The 20,650-nt window shown below is 36.8% G+C and overlaps 3 protein-coding genes across 3 annotated transcripts; all 3 read right to left on the bottom strand.

Annotated features, from left to right (window-relative positions):
- Window positions 1–49: 49 nt before the first annotated feature.
- LOC116725644 (cytochrome P450 2J2-like) lies at window positions 50–5,999 on the bottom strand. Its single transcript, XM_032571843.1, has 9 exons — window positions 5,791–5,999; window positions 4,945–5,122; window positions 4,681–4,830; window positions 3,766–3,926; window positions 3,435–3,611; window positions 3,214–3,352; window positions 1,969–2,156; window positions 1,701–1,842; window positions 50–1,080 (listed from the first exon to the last, which is right to left on the bottom strand). The coding sequence occupies exons 1-9, from the start codon at window positions 5,989–5,991 to the stop codon at window positions 905–907; spliced, it is 1,512 nt and encodes a 503-aa protein (XP_032427734.1). The 5' UTR covers window positions 5,992–5,999; the 3' UTR covers window positions 50–904.
- A 1,091-nt stretch (window positions 6,000–7,090) lies between these two features.
- Window positions 7,091–13,756, bottom strand: LOC116725631 (cytochrome P450 2J2-like). The gene is made up of 9 exons (XM_032571831.1): window positions 13,482–13,756; window positions 11,943–12,105; window positions 11,649–11,798; window positions 10,410–10,570; window positions 10,070–10,246; window positions 9,863–10,001; window positions 9,527–9,714; window positions 8,434–8,575; window positions 7,091–7,560 (listed from the first exon to the last, which is right to left on the bottom strand). Exons 1-9 carry the CDS (start codon window positions 13,680–13,682, stop codon window positions 7,385–7,387), a joined length of 1,497 nt encoding a protein of 498 aa, XP_032427722.1. The 5' UTR covers window positions 13,683–13,756; the 3' UTR covers window positions 7,091–7,384.
- A 781-nt stretch (window positions 13,757–14,537) lies between these two features.
- LOC116725638 (cytochrome P450 2J2-like) lies at window positions 14,538–20,521 on the bottom strand. The gene is made up of 9 exons (XM_032571838.1): window positions 20,276–20,521; window positions 18,849–19,011; window positions 18,571–18,720; window positions 18,183–18,343; window positions 17,810–17,986; window positions 16,957–17,095; window positions 16,658–16,845; window positions 16,118–16,259; window positions 14,538–15,507 (listed from the first exon to the last, which is right to left on the bottom strand). The coding sequence occupies exons 1-9, from the start codon at window positions 20,474–20,476 to the stop codon at window positions 15,332–15,334; spliced, it is 1,497 nt and encodes a 498-aa protein (XP_032427729.1). The 5' UTR covers window positions 20,477–20,521; the 3' UTR covers window positions 14,538–15,331.
- Window positions 20,522–20,650: the final 129 nt, after the last annotated feature.

Consider the following 20,650-nt stretch of genomic DNA (forward strand, 5'->3'; position numbering starts at 1 on the left):
TGTATACTGTGTGTCTCATTCAACACAAATAATACACAGTTTCTTTACATCACGTTTTAATTTTATTTATTGAGGTTTGATTACAAAAGTGATGACATGTCAATGAAACTGTTATGAACAAATTAATAAAACTCAGAACTTTTACCATGATGAACTGATTTTTGGTCAATGAATGTATTTCTGACTGAAACACAATATTCAATGGCTCCTTTCTTGAATATGTTGCATATTGGATTCATGTTCATGTGTTTTTAAAGACAACTTGGGATAAAAAACAAACAACTGAATATGTCAAATCAATCAGAAATTTTACAACACCCTCTTGTAGTACTGGCACAACGCCACTGGGGGTCGCGACTCCCAACTTGAAGACCTCTAATCTAAGTCATAACACTTGGTCATCTGCAAATCCTTTTAAATCTGCATTTTAAATTCATAAACCATTAAAGATGCCAGCCAAACATTTGTGAGACTTGATGATTATCATGAAAGTAATTGCAAGGAAAAGAAATGATTATACAGCATCCACTGAATCATAGATTTGTTCAAAGTACTGTAAATACTGGAGACTAACCTTTAAAAGAGATGGACTTTCAGACAAAAGATAATAATGCAAAATCTTTAAAAAAAAAAGTGTAGTTAAACAGAAAGTAAATGCTAGAAATATCTTAAGTAGGCTGATTACCTGAAAGTGTTTTCATCAGTGCATTAATATTTGGTCAAATGCAGTTTAAATGAAACAATTATTTAATGAGTCTGGTCCAATAAAATCACGTCATTTACCTTAAACAGCCATTTTCTAAACATTTTAATCTTTATTGCACATTATAAGTTAATTTTCATGTTGACCTACATTATGACTCATTTTATAGTGATTTTATGGCTGCTATCATCAGGCAGCAGGTTAACGTGGTGCAGCACAGAGGCGGTAAGGTTTGGGACAACGAGTGAGTCCCAGTTTGAACTCCAGACTGGGCTTCTCTCCTGGAGGAGATGAAAACGTGAACCTCTGGAGGAGGGAGGTGAAGAAGAGGAACAACTCCATCCTGGCCAGCTGCTCCCCGAGACACACACGTTTACCTGAGGATGCAGAATTATAAAGTTTTTAATCAGATCTGATGTCACAGAGTTCATGATAGCCTTAAAAGTTACGTAAAATGGCAAATTAATGCCAAGGTCAGCAATAATTGGAAGTGTGATGTGGTATTTCACTGAGACACTATATATCAATTCAATTTAAATAGAGCCCATTTATAACAAGCTTCCTATCACATTTAGATATACAACACAACACAGTCAAGATGAGGTCAAGAAAACTGATTCAAAGTCTCAAACAACAAGTTAAAAAATAGTATTTATACATAAACAGAGGAACAGCTCAATAAATTGGAATATTGTGTAGCCCAGAAAAATGTTTTTGTGTTAAAAATATTTTTGTACTAAGTCATTTAGATTTTCTGACAAACTGAATTTTGGGTTTCCATTAACAACAGACAGTTTTAATTAAATTAATGCTTAAAATACGTCACTGTCTGCAGCAGGTTTGAGCTGAAATAAAATCAAGCATTAATTCAAGAATATATGTGGTGACTGCATGCTAAGTTTTTGAACATCTGGTTGAGGTTTTTGAAGGTCTCTCAGACAAAAATGTCTTATTTTAAGAGCTGTCCATAAAATGACATCAACGTTCAACATCCAACCTGCAGAGAAGGGAAGAAATGCTTCTCTCTTCCTGAATTTGCCGTCCTTTTCCAGAAAGTGCTGAGGATTGAAGGTGTACGGAGTTTCCCACATGGACTCATCGTGTAAAACTGAGTCCAGCATAGTGAGGATGATGGTGCCCTGAAAATCAGTGTAGTTAGTTCACAAAGATCTCCTCAAACAGTGTAGTCTAAGACCTTTAATTAAAGTGTGACCTGTAAAAATAGAGAAAGAATCTAAATAAAATAACACATGTGCAGGTTAGACCTTTGGGATGGTGTATTTATCCACTGTGGTGTCCTGGTTAGCTGTCCGGACCGCATTGAGCGGGACGATGTTCCCCATCCTCTGTATCTCGTGGATGACAGCGTTGGTGTAAGGCATGTTGTCTCTGTCAGTCATAGACGGCTGCCTGGACGGACCAATCACAGCGTCTATCTCAGCCTGGACCCGCTCTGCATGCAGAGAAGAACAGAACAATCTGAGTCTATGTGCTGGACTGATGAATATTATAACAAACTGTATAAATAAAACTGAAGTTGTTATTTTTGGACCTAAAGAGGAACGATCTAGAGTCAATGCACAGCTTCAGTTATTACAACTGAAAACCAGCGATCAGGCCCGAAACCTGGCAGTAGTGATGGACTCTGACCTGAACCTCCAGAGCCACATAAAGACAGTTACAAAGTCGGCCTTCTATCACCTGAAGAACATTTCCAGGATTAAAGGACTAATGTCTCAGCAAGATCTAGAGAAACTCATCCATGCATTCATCTTCAGTCATATTGATTATTGCAACAGCGTCTTCACAGGTCTGTCCAACAAATCAAACAAACAGCTGCAGCTGATCCAGAACGCTGCTGCTCGCGTTCTCACTAAAACCAGGAAGATAGAGCACATAACACCAGTTTTAAAGTCCCTCCACTGGCTCCCTGTAGCTCAAAGAATAGACTTTAAAATACTGTTGTTAGTTTATAAATCACTGAACGGCTTAGCACCACAATACATTAAAGATCTGCTGTTATTGTATCAACCTTCCAGACCTCTCAGGTCTTCCGGTTCTGGTTCTGCTCTGCATCCCCAGAACCAGAACCAATCGAGGAGAAGCAGCTTTCAGCATCTATGCACCACAAATTTGGAACAAACTTCCAGAAAACTGTACAACAGCTGAAACACTGACTTCCTTTAAATCTCGACTAAAAAGCCACCTGTTTAGGATTGTATTTGAAATGTAATCAATTACAAATTTAATGATGGAACTTGACTTAATGATTTATTCTATGTTGCATTGTGTTTCTGTGTTTGTAATGATGTAAAGCACTTTGAAATGCCTTGCTGCTGAAATGTGCTATACAAATAAAATTTGATTGATTGATTGATTGATTGATTGATTGATTGATTGATTGATTGATTGATTGATTGATTGATTGATACTGTATAATGTTATAATATAGTTGAGTGTAGCAATGGGAAAATGTTTGACAGACTTAGAGATGTATCAGTCAAACCAACCTTGTATTTGTGGGTTCAAGATCATGAACAGCAGCCCCCAGTGTAAAGTGGTGGTGGTGGTTTCGGTTCCAGCACCAAACAGGTCCAGAGCGCAAAAACACAAATTGTCGATATCAAAACCAGAATCCTTGTCTTCTTTCTGAATGAGACACATGAGGCAGATGTTGTTTTCATGAGTCATGTGAGGTGAGAAGAGCTTCAACACAGCAGGGAGGTCTCACCTCTCCCATCTCTATGAGGAAGGAGTCGATGTAGTCTCTGGGTGACGAAGGGTCCAGGTTCTCTTTGTGTTCCTTGACCCTTACTTTAATAAAACTTAATATTTCGTATGTTATGGTGAAAATCCTCTGATGAGGTCCAGGCATCCATTTCATCAGCCATGGCAATACGTTGTAAATCTACACAGAAAAATTGATTGTTTCATCAAAGTGGTTCTGACACTAAGATCTTCTAATTGCATATTCAAGTATTGAATGAAAGCTGTTTTTCACATAAATATTTTATTATTGTTTTACCATAAAATTTCTTTTGGAAATTTTCTGCTGTTCTCACCTGTGCCCACACACTTCCTTGTAAGTAGAGTAAATCGTCAAAGTGTTGAAGGATGATCTTGAACTGCTTGTCGTTGTACTCAAATCGACTCCCAAAGACCAAGCAGCAGATGATGTTGGCGACAGCGTTGTTGATCAGTTCATGGTCATTAAATGGCTGACCTGAAATAAAAATAAGAAAACACCATGGTCATTGAACCAGCTGATGAAGTGTAGGCAGGTGCTCTAGCATTTCCTGGTACACGGCTACATTGACTGTAGACTTCAGGAACCCAGTGGACCAACACCAGCAGATGAAATGAAACCCCAAAACCATCATCGACTGTGGAGACTTTACACTGGACATCAAGCAATGTGGATTCTGGTCCTTTCCTCTCTACCTGCAGACACTGGAACCTTGATTTCCAAATGAAATGCAGAATTTTCTTTCATCTGAACATTTTATAGTTGCTTTATTCAATTTCTATGAAATAGAAAAGTAAAATCTGTATTCACCACGTTGTGAGTCTTCTTAGCAAAATTGCCAAAGCCTTCTTGAACAACATCGATGCTCCCTGCAAAAATAGGATTTAGGTGCTTCCAGAAAGCTAAGGCAAGTCTAGCTGAACCCAAACACAAGCTGTTTCCTGTTTACCATGAGAATGCAGATCTAAAAAGCTGAAGAAACAACATAATTGGGAATTCTCTGTTGCTGCTACTTTCCTTCTCAAATACTCTTTTTAGTGTGTTTCATGTGTCCCAGTGGCTATGCTTTCATAGTTTTTAACTTACGTACCACATTTGTAGTTGGTGAATATATTTTCTGATGGCTGTAATACCAGTAGGGTCGGTTTAATAAACCCAATATAGTGAATATTTCAGACATGGTAGTCCTGAACACAAAATAAGATTTTCCTTTTGTTATTTTTTTTTTTACCTTGTAGATCAGCAAAAGCCTCAGTGAGATACCGACACTCCTGCTGGATGGATCGCTCCAGGATTTTCTTTCCCAGACCAAAGTTTCTGAGTGTGTGAAGAGCAAATCTCCTCTGCTGCTTCCACTGATTACCGCTGGAAGTTATAAGACCTTTTAGAAACCAACAAAAAAAAGTTTATTTTGACGCCAGAACTGACAGACTAATATTCTTTGTGTGAAATGAGATGGATATTTTGGGCTTGATTGGAGATTGCAGCTTTTGACACAAATAAATGTCACCTTTGTTCTGAAATACTTCTTCAAACAACGGGATGTTGGGACGATCAGGGAAGTTTTCTCCCTGTTCAATAAGAGTTTCTCTCACCAGCTTGTAGCCATTAATGACGACAACCCTTCCACCAAACAAACGAAGACTGAAAACCTTCCCGTATTTCCCTGCAAACTGAACACAGAGCAGATATTTCATTCAAAACACAAGAAATAAACTTTGTAAAAACCTATGAAGAAAAACAACCCAAGGACAACTTAAAAAGATATTACGCATCCCACCGTCTTTGTCTTTATGAATCTTTAATGTGCTCAAATATGAACGCATACACGCATATGTAGAGGTATGTGAATTCATTTTCCATGCTTTTTTTTATGTGTAAATATCTACCCTTACTTCACTTAAAAAAATAAAATTAAAATTTGTTCACAAAGTATATTTTTAAGGAGAGGTGAGAAAGGATCAAAGGAAAAATATGATGGATAACAGTAAAAATTATAAATGTATGTATAAGGTTAAATAGCTTAGTTAAAATTGAGCACTTTGCTCTACAACAGAAAAATAAAAAGGTTAGAGTCCATTTCAGCCACCTTTATCCTGGAAGGACGTAAAGGAGGCTGAGTTAATAATCTTCTTTTAAGCAAAACATTTTATCTGAACTTAATCAGTTATGTATTTTACTTTTTTTAAAGATATGTTTTTTATTCATTTATTGTTTGAGTCAATTATTTGTGTTTGGGAAATAAGAGTATTTAAAGACAGGATTCATGGGATTCTGCTGAGCCATACACACTTATGAAACAATAATAACTGTATTTCATTATTCTCTGTTTTTCTCCTACCTCTTTAAACTGCAGGTGAATTTTGGACGCCTTAATGCGAGGAAGGTCTCCAATAAAAGGAAAAGACCACGGGCCTGGTGGAAAGTTACTAGGCACTCTGTTCTTCACAACATCTGTCAGCAGCAGAAAAACACAGAAAAATATCAGAAAACCTCTGAGGTCTATCCACTCCAAGCCCAGGACGCTCAGGATCATCTCCATGTCTTCTATGAACACCGAGCAACCAGATGTTTTATTATCAAACACAGCGGGAACCAGATAAGACAAACTGAACTGAGTCAAAGTTTCACAGGTGAAAACAGCTGAGTTTCAAAATAAAACCACTCAGCTTGGTTTAAGCTGTGTTGAACCAGGAACTACACTGAAAAAATGAGAATTGAGGGGTCTTTGAATTTGCACAAACAAAATAAGTTAATACTACACAAGTATTGTTGTAGTATTGTGTACCTTTTCTAATTGTTGAGTGTTCTTTCTACCCTTTCATCCAGTGCTGTCTTAAAACACTTAATGTAATACCACTTAAAAAAATGTCTTTGAATTAACGTAATTCAATCATGGAAAGGACTTCCACACGATTAAATAGCTTTCTTTCAGCATGAAGCATGTTTGTTGAGCTAACTTAATTTTCATGAGTTGGATCAACTTAATTAAGTAGTGTGAAGGTACCACTGTAAAATAAGGTGGTTTCAACTAAATTTGCATTCATCTTAATCAAGTAAAGTCAATTATTTGGTCCAAAACATTGCAAATTAGTTGGGCTGGCTCTATTAAATTACATTGGGTCCAACTATAGTAAATGAGTTGAATCAACCTTAATAAATTAAGTTGAACTAACACATTTGCTTTAAATTGGAGTAACATAATTACATAGTGTTGAAATAAAGCAAAGTTATCAGGTGGAAATCCTTTCCATGTTTTTTTATGTTAATCCAATTAGTTATTTTTTTTTAGTGTACGCTACATTATCACAAACTATTTATGGAGTAAAACTCTCTTTTTCAAACTGTATTTTAAACTACAGTGAAAATTAACAGTGAAGCAATAATTGTACACGAAACTTTTAAGGCTAAAATGATCACATCACTCAGAATATTTATATACAATCACAATTGTGACAATGTATGACAAAGTACAATTGTCATACATTGTATACATTGTTATACATTGCATGACAATGTATGTCATACAATGTATGACATGTGAATGTATGTCATTCATACAAATGTTGCAATTATGAAAAACAGATGCAAAATGTTCTCATCAGAAGATGCAACATTTACTTCAATTATTGAGACTTGCGCAGGATTTCAAGATTATTTATTTTTGTACAACACAAAAGTGACACAATAACAGCAGATATATTGCTTGTTTCAGGTTATTTAGTAAGTTGTTGCTAAGATAAACCCAACAATGTTAAAGTCTTTTCTGAAAGTCTTTAAAAACAGATGATTTAAAAAATGTAAGTCACTCAAATGTCAGTGACTTTAAATGTCTTGATTGTGCGTCTAAGCTATCAGCAAATATTTCATTAGACATATTTTTGATTTACGCCAAGATAGCAATATTTTAAGTCATTGCCATCTATTTTCATGGTTTAACGTGGCACAGCACAGAGGCGGTAAGGTTTGGGACTACGAACTGCTGCCATCCTGCACTCCAGACTGGGCTGCTCTCCTGCAGGAGGTGAGAACTTAAACCTCTGGAGGAGGGAGGTGAAGAAGAGGAACAGCTCCATCCTGGCCAGCTGCTCCCCGAGACACACACGTTTACCTGAGGATGCACAGTTCGACACATAGTTACTAGTTATGCAACACAAAGTAATATTAGTTTCCTACTTTTCTATTTGATATTAAATTTAACAAATATTTAATGAAAAATTGCATATTTTCAGAAAAAAAGATTTATAAAATCATTTCTTGATGGATGTAAAATTATTGAGATGCAATGTAAATAATGTCTTATAGAAAAATGTAAAATACTAAAACTGTTTCTAAACCTGTTTATTTACATAAGATATAGCTCCTGCAGGCCTATGCATCAATACTGTCTTTGTACAATCTCAAAATAATAATTTTATTTGAAAAAAATTATTTTACTTTAAGTAATTTTTACATGTTTTTCCTCAGCATTTCACTTTTTATTGTCATTTAAATTATTTTATACCCAATAAATAAGCTATTTTAACCAACCAATATTTGGGTTCCTTGATAGTTTGTGTGTTCAGTTTTAAATTTAAACCTAAATTAGATTAGATTTTTTTGTTCCTTTATGTACTTTGTAGTAATTGGGGTTAAAAAAATAAACATTTTAAAAGTTCAATTCCATAAACTTAAAAACAGTTTTGCAGGCACATTTCGCTTTCTCTGAAGGATATTATTTATATAACATGAATAAAAATCAAAATCGATTATATTTCTACAAATAAAATTATATGGAATAAACTTCTAATTCAGTTTTTTTTTAAGTTACAAGAGCAAAATTTAACATTTCATCAATAACCACTTTCACTATGTTACTTCTCTTCAAAATAAGAACAAGCAGTCACCAAAAGGCTCTGGCTGACTACAAGTGAAGATGTGCCAACTCTGTTAAACTGTATCAAGCAGAATAAAAAGCTTTTAAAAAATGAAACAAAAGACTAACCTGCAGAAAAAGGCATGAAGGCGTCTCTCTTCCTAAATTTACCGTCCTGGTCCAGGAAGTGCTGAGGGTTGAAAGAGTGTGGCGTCTCCCACATGGACTCATCATGGAGGACAGAGTGAAGTGGAGCTAATATCAATGTGCCCTGAGGAAAAAAACACAGCAAATACACGGCTTCACACTCCTACTTCTTAGTCACACCTAAATGTTTCCAAAAACAGTTTTATATGTCTGCCAATACGCTTGTTTATGTCGCTGTGAAGAAATTGTGATCCACTCTGAGTTTTTTTTTTAACAGTTTATGCTTTTTTAGATCATGCAATGCATTTTAATCAAACTTTTTTGTAATTTTCTCCATTTTATGTATTGCAAAGCTATGTTACCATTTTTCCCAAATAGATGATGTATAGAACAAAGCACACTACTGGCTAAATGTAATTCAAGGATGCTAATCAATGCTTCACATCTACAACTTTCACTCTGTTTTAGGTGGCATTCTTGTTTTTGTCATCATTAAACCCCGAGTATCATTCTTTTAGCCCATCATGCATGGGCAAAAAGAATGATATTTATGATATATAAAAGGATGAATTTTGTGGTTGAAAAACTGTTTCACCAAGCAATCAGATCAACCACAGCAGCTGCTTCTGCTTGTTAATCACAGCAGGAGGTTGACTGACAAGGAGGAGGATCTAATCAAAACAAATAAATAAATAACAATAGATCTACCATTCACAAAACCTTGGATCTATAACATTAATAATTTAGCAAAAAATAAATTAATCTAATTCTTAAAAGGCTCCAACAGTGTGCATAAAGTTTAAATTCCTGTGTGTCTGCCCCAAGTGGTCAAATGTGTGAATTGCAGTTTGTTAAGATAAACAGATGATCTTCAGATTTTTACATCACCTTTTAAAAAATAATCACAGATGGAAAATATTCAGTAAGACGAGCCCTGATACAGCAGGAGTCTACAGTCGTTGTGTTTGAAGAAGTCAGTACAGAGCAATCTGTAACAATCTATGACAGATAATTATTCCTGGATGTTAAGATGCATTTATAAACTCATAATTAATGTTGTTTCCATATTTTATACCTTTGGGATGGAGTATTTATCCAAGGTTGTGTCTTTGCTTGCTATTCGGGGCAAATTTAACGGTATGATGTTCCCCATCCTCTGTATCTCGTGGATGACAGCGTTGGTGTAAGGCAGGTTGTCTCTGTCAGTCATAGACGGCTGCCTGGACGGACCAATCACAGCGTCTATCTCAGCCTGGACCCGCTCTGCATGCAGAGAAAAACAACCTTTGAATCTATTGTTACACTGATACTCTGAAATTTCAATTTTATAAAGATTATACCCAACACCAGACTGATCTGTTAGTGAGTGGTGAATATGTAAAGTCATAGGAATACTTGCTTCCTCACACACCTTGTATGTCAGGATAGTAGATCATGTACAGCAGCCCCCAGTGCAAAGTGGTTGTGGTGGTTTCAGTTCCAGCACCGAACAGGTCAAAAATGCAAAAACACAGATTCTCCAAATCAAAACCGGAGTCTTTGTCTTCTTTCTGTAAGTAAAATAAATAAATAAATCAGATGAGAGCATGTGCTTAATGAGACACAGCAGAGTCCTCACCTCTCCCATCTCTATGAGGAAGGAGTCGATGTAGTCTCGTGGAGATGACGGGTCGAGGTTTTCTCTGTGTTCCTTGATCTTGATTTTTATGAGTTCAACTATCTCCTTTGTTATGGAGAATAGCGTCTGATGAGGCCCCGGCAGCCGCTTCATCAGCCAGGGAATTACGTTGTAAAGCTAAAGACCATGGACATACACTTTTAGGTGTCAGAGACATTTTTATTTCAAGGTATACCTTCATAAAAACAACACAAATCTACTCTACAAAATAAAAAATGTGTTATGGATTTAGTCCATATTTTGATTCAAGGATTTTTTTCTTTTTTTTGAGAGTTCTCACCTGCACCACTATGTTTCCCTGTAAGCGCATAACTTCATTGCATTTCTGCAGTATCGTCTGCTGCTGCTGGTCTGTGTACTCAAATCTGTTCCCAAAGACCAAACAGCAGATAACATTGGACACAGCCTTGTTTACCAAAGTCTGGGAATTAAAAGGCTGACCTGTAAGACAGAGAAAAGTTTCAGTAAGATTTCCACTGTTTTTAAACATCCTTTGTGAGTTTTTTTACTTTTTTTGTTATTCTATGTGTTTCATTTCTCTTTGCTTTGTAATCTGGGGAAATACTGTGTCCCTCACTCTTATTATCATCTTGCTTTTCACAGATCTGCTTCCTCTTGCCATGCTGTTTGATCCTGCTTCTGTTCTTAGGATACAAGAGCCTCTCAGTGATTTAGAATATAATGGAAAAGTTCGTTTATTTAAACAATTCAAATCTGAGAGGGAAACTCGTATATAAATTCCTGGTAATATATTTCCAGCCTTTATATTAGGGATACACGATATACCTGCACTTACGTCAGTGCTGCTTGATATTAGTAATTTATTAACAGATCGGTATCGGTCCAATAAATAAAACTGGCCTGATGTTAACAACTAGTATTTATTTCCATCTTGTTTGCTTCTGGAGGAGATCGATGGTGGTATTTGTTTGACCATGTGACGGTGACAGTCATGCACCTCAAGATTGTGGGAAATTTAACTGAAGCAGAGAATCAGTGGTGGAGACAGCAGTGTGGTCCATTTTTTAAAAAGGTATTGAAACGCTAATGAGATCAATTATCAGCCATAACAACAATATTAATATCAGATATCGATATTTGGCCCAAATTTCCATAGTTAGATATGAAAATTTAGATACTTTTCAGTAAGTATCTAACTTCTAATATTAACTTCTAAAAGTTAATATTTTAGAAGTAAAATACTTTCATTGGTCCTTTGTCATTTTTACATTTTCTAAGGAACTGGATGTTTTTCTTTTTTTAAAAATCTCACTTTTGAAATAAAGTCACTGATATAAATCAACTATAAATTCTAATTAACATGCACCTACATATAAAACTTGGTTTAGATTTTCTTTAAAAAGTCCTTAAAGTTTCTACTCCACTTGTGTCATCTTATTTCTTCACAGCTTTCAGGGTTGGTGTTCATAATATGTGTAAAATTAATAAAAAAATAAGTCCAAGTGATATATATATATATATATATATATATATATATATATATATATATATATATTGCCTTTATGAGCGGCGTAGCCCTCTGTGAGGTACTGGCACTCCTGCTGGATGGATCGCTCCAGCGTTTTCTTGCCCAGGCCAAAGTTTCTGAGTGTTTGAAGAGCAAATCTCCTGTGTGTCTTCCATGGATAACCACTGGATCCAACAAGACCTATTGAAAGCAAAAAACAATGTTACAGTAAAAGTATTTGGGAATTACTCCATTAAGCAACATCTATATGATTTGTTTCTTGTGTGAAACAGTTGTTATCAATACCAAAACTCCAAACTGCAGCTTTGGACACAACATTTTTACCTTTATTCCCAACTAACTCTTCAAACAGCGGGATGACGGGACGATCTACGAAGTCTTCTCCTTGAAGGATCAGAGCCTCCCTTATTTGCTTGTAGCCACTAACGATGACAGTCCATCCACCAAAGAGGCGAACACTGAAAACGTTCCCATATTTTTCTGCCAACTGAGCACAAAGAATGGCCCCAATGACTCAACACAAAGGAAAATGAATTGTCAAAACACTGAGGACACTTTCCTTTTGTGCTCAGTACCAGCAGTCCACCCAGTGAGACGGGGAGCAGTGTCCCTGGACTCTAAAAGCTTTAGTTCGGAGGTTTAGTGACTTCCTAAATCTATAAAGAACTTTTGAATGTCTTCCTACTTTGTTACAGTACAACCCCAAGCTTGAATTTATTTTATTGGAGCTTTAAGTGATAAACCAACATTTCTGTTTGTGCATCTGTCAAACTGAGAAACACAGACCAAATGTTCAACCTCAAATCTAGAGATCTTGCACCAATTATTTTACCGTTATATGTTTGGGCTGAGATAGCTGATGAATGGACAGTGTGAACTTGGCTTTGAAATGGCCAAGTCAAAGTCCAGACCTACACTGGAAACACCTCAAAATGTTCAATTACAGAGGTCAAAAGGTTGTGCTTTAGCTATGTAGGAAATGGCATTAGCTGCTTTAAAGCTCCATTATGTAAGTTGTTTTGTAGAAATATCTATTTTTTCACATTTATATTGTGTCGAGACAGTACATGTACGAGAAAAAATCTGAGCTTTTCTGCCTCCTCTCTATGGACCTGCTGTCTACTGAAATACACTGCTCCATCAGAAACAACACATCAGAAGAAGGAAGAAGGTCTTAGCACTGTCAATCACCCTCGTGTAAGCATCCCTCCGTCACCATGGCCACCAATGACGACAGATATTGGTGGCCTGATTGGTTGTTTTTGCTCTGGTGCATTTCATCAGACAGCAAGAATACCACTGGGAAGAGATGGAGGAGCTACATCTTTTCACAGATTATCTGTCTCATCTTACATTGTCACAACACAGCAACGGTGTTAGGAAATGTGTAAAAAACATTATTGTAAAAGTTACACACTGCAGCTTTAATTGCAGTGAAAGGTGTCGCAACAAACTACAGACTCCTGGGGTGGGGCCTGAATAAAAATATGTTATAGTAGTACTACTCTTACTTGAGCAAAGTTTTTGGATACTTTGCCCACCTCTGATTATACTTTATTTTTCTGAGTCTAAATGCTTGTATTCACAGTATCTACATTATAAAACTATTTGACAATCAGACCAAGGTCCAAATTGTCTGGGAAATCCTGCGCTTCATTTGACTATAGTATAGTCACTATACCTTTACACTAGTTGCTTCCAAATCCGGATCATCGGGGTATTTTAGTTATTTTAATGTAAGAGTTGCAGTTTCATCTCCCACAGAGAAAACAAATCACTCTCAAAGAGATAAACCTGAAAATGTTTCAGAGTATTAAACTCAGATTATTTATTTATTTATTTATTTTGCATTTTATTGAATACCTCAGAAAACTGCAGGTGCATCCGAGAGATGTCGATGAGATGAAGGTGTCCAACAAAAGGAAGAGACCAGGGTCCGGGTGGAAAGTTTCTCGGCACTCTGTTCTTCCAAACATCGCTGAGCAGCAGAAAAACAAACACAAATATGAGAAAGCTGCTGCTGTCGATCCAGTCCAACCCCACAATACGCAAGAGGGACTTCATGACTTCTCCTTAAACTGCGTCTGATTAAAATGCCTTAAGTTTTAATAGGCAGAAACGCAGGAAGAAAACACTCTACGTGACGTCACAGAATCACATTGGTACGCTGTTGGCCTTCAAAGTAAAAGCAGTAAGCGCAGAACACTGAAAGAAAAAAATAATTATTAGTCGTAAAATTCATGGGAGCCTAAAATCTCCCTCCTGGTGCCATCTCATAAAATATAATATAACACGTATAATAATTGATTGCCAGTAGTTGCAGCATCATGCTGTGGGAATACGTTTTGCAATATTCCCACTGCATGATGGGAAACTGGACGGAACTAACAGGAAAATCCTGAAGAAGAAAAAATCTAATTGTATTTTAACAATTTCGCAGGGAAATGAGATCCAGTGATCGTAACATGGTGAGCAATGTTAACTTTCAGTTGAATTATTGTGTCTAACTGCTGTGGGTATTTATGATGTAGATCAACTTCATTTAGAAACGCCAAACTCACTTTCATTTTGGGCCGTATCAAAATTATTTTTATTTGTTTATTATAGAAAAGATTTACAAAAGCTGAGAAAATGAAACATGAACAGAATTTGACGAGAACCAGGAGAAAAGAGAACGGGGGAGAACCTTAGCAGGACACGAAATGAACAAAGCACAGAACACAAGAAAGAACTGAGAAACCCAAAACAAAGCAATGAACTGATTGTGGAAACCATGACTGAAAACATTAAAAAATCAACTGCCAAAAGAAAGAACTTAAATAAACAAAACACCTCCACGAAAACCATGACAAAAGTACCCCGAAGCTTATGGTCGTAATCATATAATCCTGGTTGGCAACATGTGGAAAAGCTCAAGGGTTGTGAGCAGTTCTGCATCTGTTTTATTTACTTTTTATTGACTGATTCCTGCCCTGGCATTCAGCATTACTTTTGCCCCACTGACTCGCACTTATCAGTGACATTTCTCCCAGTGGTAGATCAGCTTTATCTTATCTCCAAAACTTTTATATTACCCCTGAAGCTGAAAATATCCAGCTGCTTTCACAATAACTTTTCTCCAAAGCTTATCAGGAGATACGCTGATTTTAAAGACAGAGGTAAAACCAAAGCTTTTCATTTAAGACAAGACTAGATGTACTTTGTTGATCCCAGAATTGGAAGATTATTGAAGTCAAGTGATTATAAACATTTGTGAATACTGATAAAACATGAAAGTTATGATTTCATCACATGCGATCATTTCAAAGCTGTTCCTTTGGCCTTTTGTGTCGTCTTTCATATCTTCTAGCTTAAATACGTTCTATGCTTCTTTTTAAGGAAGTGAACATTACATCAAAAACATTTCACTGTAAAAAAATATTAAATGGACATGAATCACAACCAACAGAACTTAACAGGTTATTGATCTGCTTCCCAACAACAGGTTCAAAATTTAAGCAAAATATTCCACAGCAGGATGAAATGTGATGAAATGTGATGAAAGTCACACCGTTCATTTCTAGCATCAACAATTTGGACAACTTTATTTCTACACAATTTGATATGTTAACTGTTGTAATACAAATAGGTTTTAAGACACAGCTGCCACTGAGATCTTTGATTTCAGAGACAGTGTAATGGATGCAGGAGGTTCTGTCAACACTTCTGTTGGTTTAACGTTGTGCGACACAGAGGCTGTAAGGTTTGGGATAATGAGTGGCTCCCAGTTTGTACTCCAGACTGGGCTTCTCTCCTGGAGGAGGTGAGAACTTGAACCTCTGGAGGAGGGAGGTGAAGAAGAGGAACAGCTCCATCCTGGCCAGCTGCTCCCCGAGACACACACGTTTACCTGAGGATACACAACACAACGCCATTGCTACACAATTGTGATGTACTAAAGTCCGTCAAGATTGTTCCAGTTTGGTTTAATGCTTTGTTTGCCTATAATGCTTATTTCTCTATTGTATATGATATGCCAGGTTGAATAAAATAACCATTTAAGCATGTTACTGGAGTTATTCACACGGCCACACTTTATTCTGGACTGATCAGTGTCAGCTCCTTATCTCCTGCACATAGCAAGAGCGCCATCAGTGGCAATTTGTTGGCTTTTATTTATCTTCAACTTAACAGAAAGCAAGCAAACACAGGAGCACAATCATAACAAAATTGTCCCAAAAACACTTTGGTTACGCTACAGGTTCATTAATTTCTGCCTGCAACACCACAATCTCTTTTCTGGCACTTCATATTTAAACCAAGCAAAGAAAAATCTAGTTATCCTATAACTTTTCAGTAGCTATTAACTCAAAGAAAATTTGAGCTATTTTTATTGATCGCTGATTGAATTGTTCCATTTTTTTTTAATAAGGACAAATACGTATCATGCAGTAAAGCTGATTATCATTTTACGAAGACTCAAGTGGAAATAAAGTGAATTTTAACAGACTGAAACCAACCTGCAGAAAAAGGCATGAAGGCGTCTCTCTTCCTAAATTTACCGTCCTGGTCCAGAAAGTGCTGAGGGTTGAAGGAGTGTGGAGTCTCCCACATGGACTCATCATGGAGGACAGAGTGAAGCGTCGCCATGACCAAGGTTCCCTGGAGATTGAAAAAAGACAAGAGGCTCAGTAAGACATTTATTTCTACTCAGTTTGTCAGTAGATTTTTATCTGTACAGGGAGCAAAACAAGATAAATAGTGAATAAAGATAAGTAGTTTGCACCCATTTATAATAAACCTGTAGGGGAATTATTAGATAGTAAGGTGAGTTTTCAATTCTTCTTGGGGTTTTTTTTATGGCAAAGAAACATTTAAAAAATAATTGTGAGTAAATTATGAATGAATAATTCTGTTTAAAGTAATCAGTTGTTTTTTTCTTTAGTTTATTTCTGTGTCCCTCAATGTGTGGGTTTGTCAGAAATAAAGGCAGTGCTGAGAAAATGTTAACCCACAATCACTGCTCCTAACTAAAATACTGTCCGCTGTAAATAATGTACCTTTGGAATAGAGTATTTATCCAGGGTGGTGTCTTTGTTTGTCATGCGGGCCACATTCAGTGGGACGATGTTTCCCTTCCTCTGTATCTCGTGGATGACGGCGTCAGTGTAGGGCATGTTCTCTCTGTCGGTCACCGCGGGTTGTCTGGATGGACCGATCACGGCGTCTATCTCAGCCTGGACGTGCTCTGAGCACAACGAAAACACAACTGACTCTGGAGTCTGAGCAATGGGAAAAATGAATGCCTTACTCTTGTTTTTATATTTATATTTCAGACTGCTGAGTGTTCCTCACACACCTTGTATGTCAGGATAGTAGATTATGTACAGCAGCCCCCAGTGCAAAGTGGTGGTGGTGGTTTCTGTCCCAGCAAAAAACAGGTCCAGAGTGCAGGCGCACAAATTTAAGATATCAAAACCAGAATCTTTGTCCTCTTTCTGCCAAAGATATGAGAGACAGGAGTGACAATGTGTCTACATACGTGCTATATGCATTGTGCTGTTCAAGCTTTTTAATCTCGCTCTGATCTCTTAAGACTTAGCCAGACTTTCTAATGTTGTTTTTAAGAGAAACTCAAAAGTACTTTTACAGACTTTAACGTCCCTGACTGCGATGGTTTATTCTTGCTACAAATGAGAAATATGGATGAAAAGGTTCCTGTAAATTCAAATGACCATGTTACCTTCAGTTGTTCTAAAAAATGTTGTATGCAATGTCGTGCTCTGTGAGAGACCGCAACTCCGAGAGCAAGTTTTGTAGGAGCAAGAGTTTGGCTGCCACAGAAGATTCAACGTTTCCTCAAACATGCATGTAAGAATTAAAACAAAACTCCATATATGTTTTTGATGAGGGAATAACTTTATAACATAATATGAAGCTAAAAGGTCAACTTTATATAATATCTTCCATTTGAATATGTTTGCTCTTTATGTATAAAGTGTTGTCTGTGTGGCTTAGTGCAAGCAAAATGACATAAATAACACAAACATATTATGTATAGAAAAATAAACTTTTCTGCCTTTCTTTAGGACAGAACTGAAGCAAAAATATAACAAACACTGACATGAGACTATAGGCTATATGGCTATAAACCCAAACGTCCAAAATAGTCAAATAATTATATGTAATTTATCACTGAATTCAACACTTACGTCTCCCATTTCTGTCAGGAAGGAGTCGATGTAGTCTCTCGGTGATGAGGGATCAAAGTCCTCTTTGTGTTCTTTGATACGGATTTCTACAAAGTCAACTATGTTCTGTAAAAGATCAAATATTCTCTTTTGGGGTCCAGGTAGCCACTTCATCACAAAGGGAATCACGTTGAATATCTAAGGATCAAAGAAGATAAAATCTCATCCTTGGTGAAAAACCTTTAGACAAATATTGTTTTGCTGAATATGCAGTAAAATATATCTTCAGCTACATTTGGATCTTCTGTCGAACAAATTTTGATTTGGGGAGTTGAAACTATAACTACACTTTATCTGCATTCTGAGTGTGCAATATGTGTGCAAAGAGACTTACCTGCACCCACAAACCTTCCTGTAAGCGCAAAATCTCATTTAAGTTCTCAAGGATAGTCTGGTAATGCTTGTCATTGTATTCGTATCGACTCCCGAAGACCAAACAGCAGATGATGTTGGACACGGCGTTGTTGATCAGTGCGTGGGCAGAGAAAGGCTTTCCTTTCAAATAAAAACAGATTGCAGACAAAACAGAGTCAAATAAAAAAAAGCATTAGAAACATGGGAAAAAAAAGATGTATAGCTTGTAATATTGAAATAACAGCCCAATTTGGGATACGAATAAATCTGAAATCTGAATAACAGTAGCAGATATACAAAAATAGAAGCAAATGCTATAGCAAGAGTAAAGGACAGCATATTATCTGAGAATTATTATTTTTTTGTACCTTGTTGATCAGCAAAAACTTCAGTGAGATACTCGCACTCCTGCTGGATGTATCGCTCCATGGTCTTCTTCCCCAGACCAAAGTTCCTCAGTGTATGAAGAGCGAACCTCCTCTGTACTTTCCACGGATTACCATTAGACATCACAATACCTTTTTTATAAATAAGTAAAATAATAGAAACTTGCATTAGCATTCAGGTCAATGGAATTACATCTTCACCAACTCAACATTTTGACAAATTTTTAGACAAAATGAATTACAAATTTAATAAACTACACCTTTGTTCTTGAAAATCTGGGAAAACAGTGGAATGGTGGGGCGATCCATGAAGTCCTCTCCTTTTTCAACAAGTGCCTCTTTCACGTGTTTGTACCCGTTAACGATCACAGCTTTTTCCCCAAACAGATGGAGACTGAAAATATTTCCATATTTTTCTGCAAACTGAACAACAAAAATGATGGCATGAGCATTGCTACTTTACTGAAAAAGACCCGGCAATTAGAGGTGCACCGACTGCAGTTTTCTGGCCGATCACCGATTTTTTAAAAACCTTAACGTGCCGATTCCGATTTTGGCTGATACCAATTAGATTTTTTCTGAAATGTTGCTCAATATAGCAAGAAGTTTTTGAGTTGGCAACAGTGGGGTCACTACTGTTAATTGTAAACGTGCAGACATAACTTGGTGGGCCGGACTGTCAGTTAAACCTTTCTCACCAGAGAGCAAAAGAGGACAGTGGTTGATTTTTAGACCTTTGCAAAGCAAGATAAGATCGGTGGATAAGATCAGCTTTATATGTAAAAATCAGCCGATCACCGATCTCCCAAAATTAAGGAAATTGGCACCGATAAATCAGCTGGCCCATACATCAGTGCACCCCTAACAGCGATGCAGAAATCAAACATACGAAGAGCGGGAGACATCTGTTCTCCCACCAAAAGCACTCTCTCTGTTTGCCCAGTGACTATTACACAACTGAAATACTGACTTCACAGGACAACAAACCTGAATCTGAGGGATGCGAATACTAAAAAGTTCAGGCCAGGGCAACAACATACTGTAGCTACAAGCCAGACCACTGAGGCAAACATGGGTGTTGTTTGTGAGCATAAAGGTCTCTCACAAAATTAGTTTTAAAATTGTTCTTATGTTTTATGTCCTCCTGTCAGTTCAAAACATCTCCTGACATCCACAGATAGTTTTATCAAAACAACATAACACTCCTGTACAATAATTAACTGCAGCAGCCACAGTTTTTTTTATTTATCTGTGTCTGAGCCACATGAATTATTGTATTTTGGTCCTTTATTTTGTGTTGATTATGCATTAGGTTAAAAAAGACATTTGGATCACATTACGTGCTGTTGTGGGAAATCTACTTAGCAAGTATGAATTACTATAAAGCGCATTACTTAGTGCTTTACAGTCTAATTAACTTCTAGAACTTACTTTCCTCTGTATCGTAAACTACCTATTCCTTTATTTCTACTACAATAAGTAGATTAACACAACTTTACATCATGAATTATAGTTTAATTTTTTCTGTGATGTATGCAAGCCTATTTATGGTTCACACTAGACCTTATGTGGTTTATGAACAACGCACTACAACCTGACCATCAAAAGTTAGAGCATGCTCCGGCTATAAAATTAAACAATAAGCATCATAATAGTATTATATGTCTGTCTATGTAAGAACTCACACCTCTGTGAACTGCAGGTGAAGTCTAGCAGGTCTGATGTGATGAAGATTTCCGATAAAAGGAAGAGCCCGCGGTCCAGGAGGAAAGTTTTTCGGTTTTCGGTTCCTTAAAATATCGCTGAGCAGCAAAAACACGCAGGAAAATATTAAAATACTCCGCGTGTCCAACCATTCCAAGCCGAAAAGACTGTTTAGCGCCTCCATTACTCCGACACCGTGCTGCGATAACACAGGTGCAGGTCTGTCAGATGAGCTGTGTAATGTTGAGCCCGAACCTACCTGGTTTTCAAAATAAAAGCATCACTCGTTCTCTCTCTGCGGAGGCCTTAATCCTCAGCGGCCTTTAATTCATGTTGGGGGGGAAATCTGTAAATGTAG

The sequence above is a fragment of the Xiphophorus hellerii genome, chromosome 9 (assembly GCF_003331165.1).
Source record: "Xiphophorus hellerii strain 12219 chromosome 9, Xiphophorus_hellerii-4.1, whole genome shotgun sequence".
Taxonomy (NCBI): domain Eukaryota; kingdom Metazoa; phylum Chordata; class Actinopteri; order Cyprinodontiformes; family Poeciliidae; genus Xiphophorus; species Xiphophorus hellerii.

Coding starts and splice junctions, on each gene's coding strand:
- LOC116725631 (XM_032571831.1), bottom strand. CDS start 13,682: ATGAAGTCCCTCTTGCGTATTGTGGGGTTGGACTGGATCGACAGCAGC. Junction 12,106..13,481: donor TGCACCTGCAGTTTTCTGAG/GTATTCAATAAA, acceptor CTTTGTGCTCAG/TTGGCAGAAAAATATGGGAA. Junction 7,561..8,433: donor CTTCATGCCTTTTTCTGCAG/GTTAGTCTTTTG, acceptor GTGCATCCTCAG/GTAAACGTGTGTGTCTCGGG.
- LOC116725644 (XM_032571843.1), bottom strand. CDS start 5,991: ATGGAGATGATCCTGAGCGTCCTGGGCTTGGAGTGGATAGACCTCAGA. Junction 5,123..5,790: donor TTCACCTGCAGTTTAAAGAG/GTAGGAGAAAAA, acceptor CTCTGTGTTCAG/TTTGCAGGGAAATACGGGAA. Junction 1,843..1,968: donor ATAAATACACCATCCCAAAG/GTCTAACCTGCA, acceptor ACTGATTTTCAG/GGCACCATCATCCTCACTAT.
- LOC116725638 (XM_032571838.1), bottom strand. CDS start 20,476: ATGGAGGCGCTAAACAGTCTTTTCGGCTTGGAATGGTTGGACACGCGG. Junction 19,012..20,275: donor TTCACCTGCAGTTCACAGAG/GTGTGAGTTCTT, acceptor TTTGTTGTTCAG/TTTGCAGAAAAATATGGAAA. Junction 17,096..17,809: donor TCCTGACAGAAATGGGAGAC/GTAAGTGTTGAA, acceptor TATCTTTGGCAG/AAAGAGGACAAAGATTCTGG.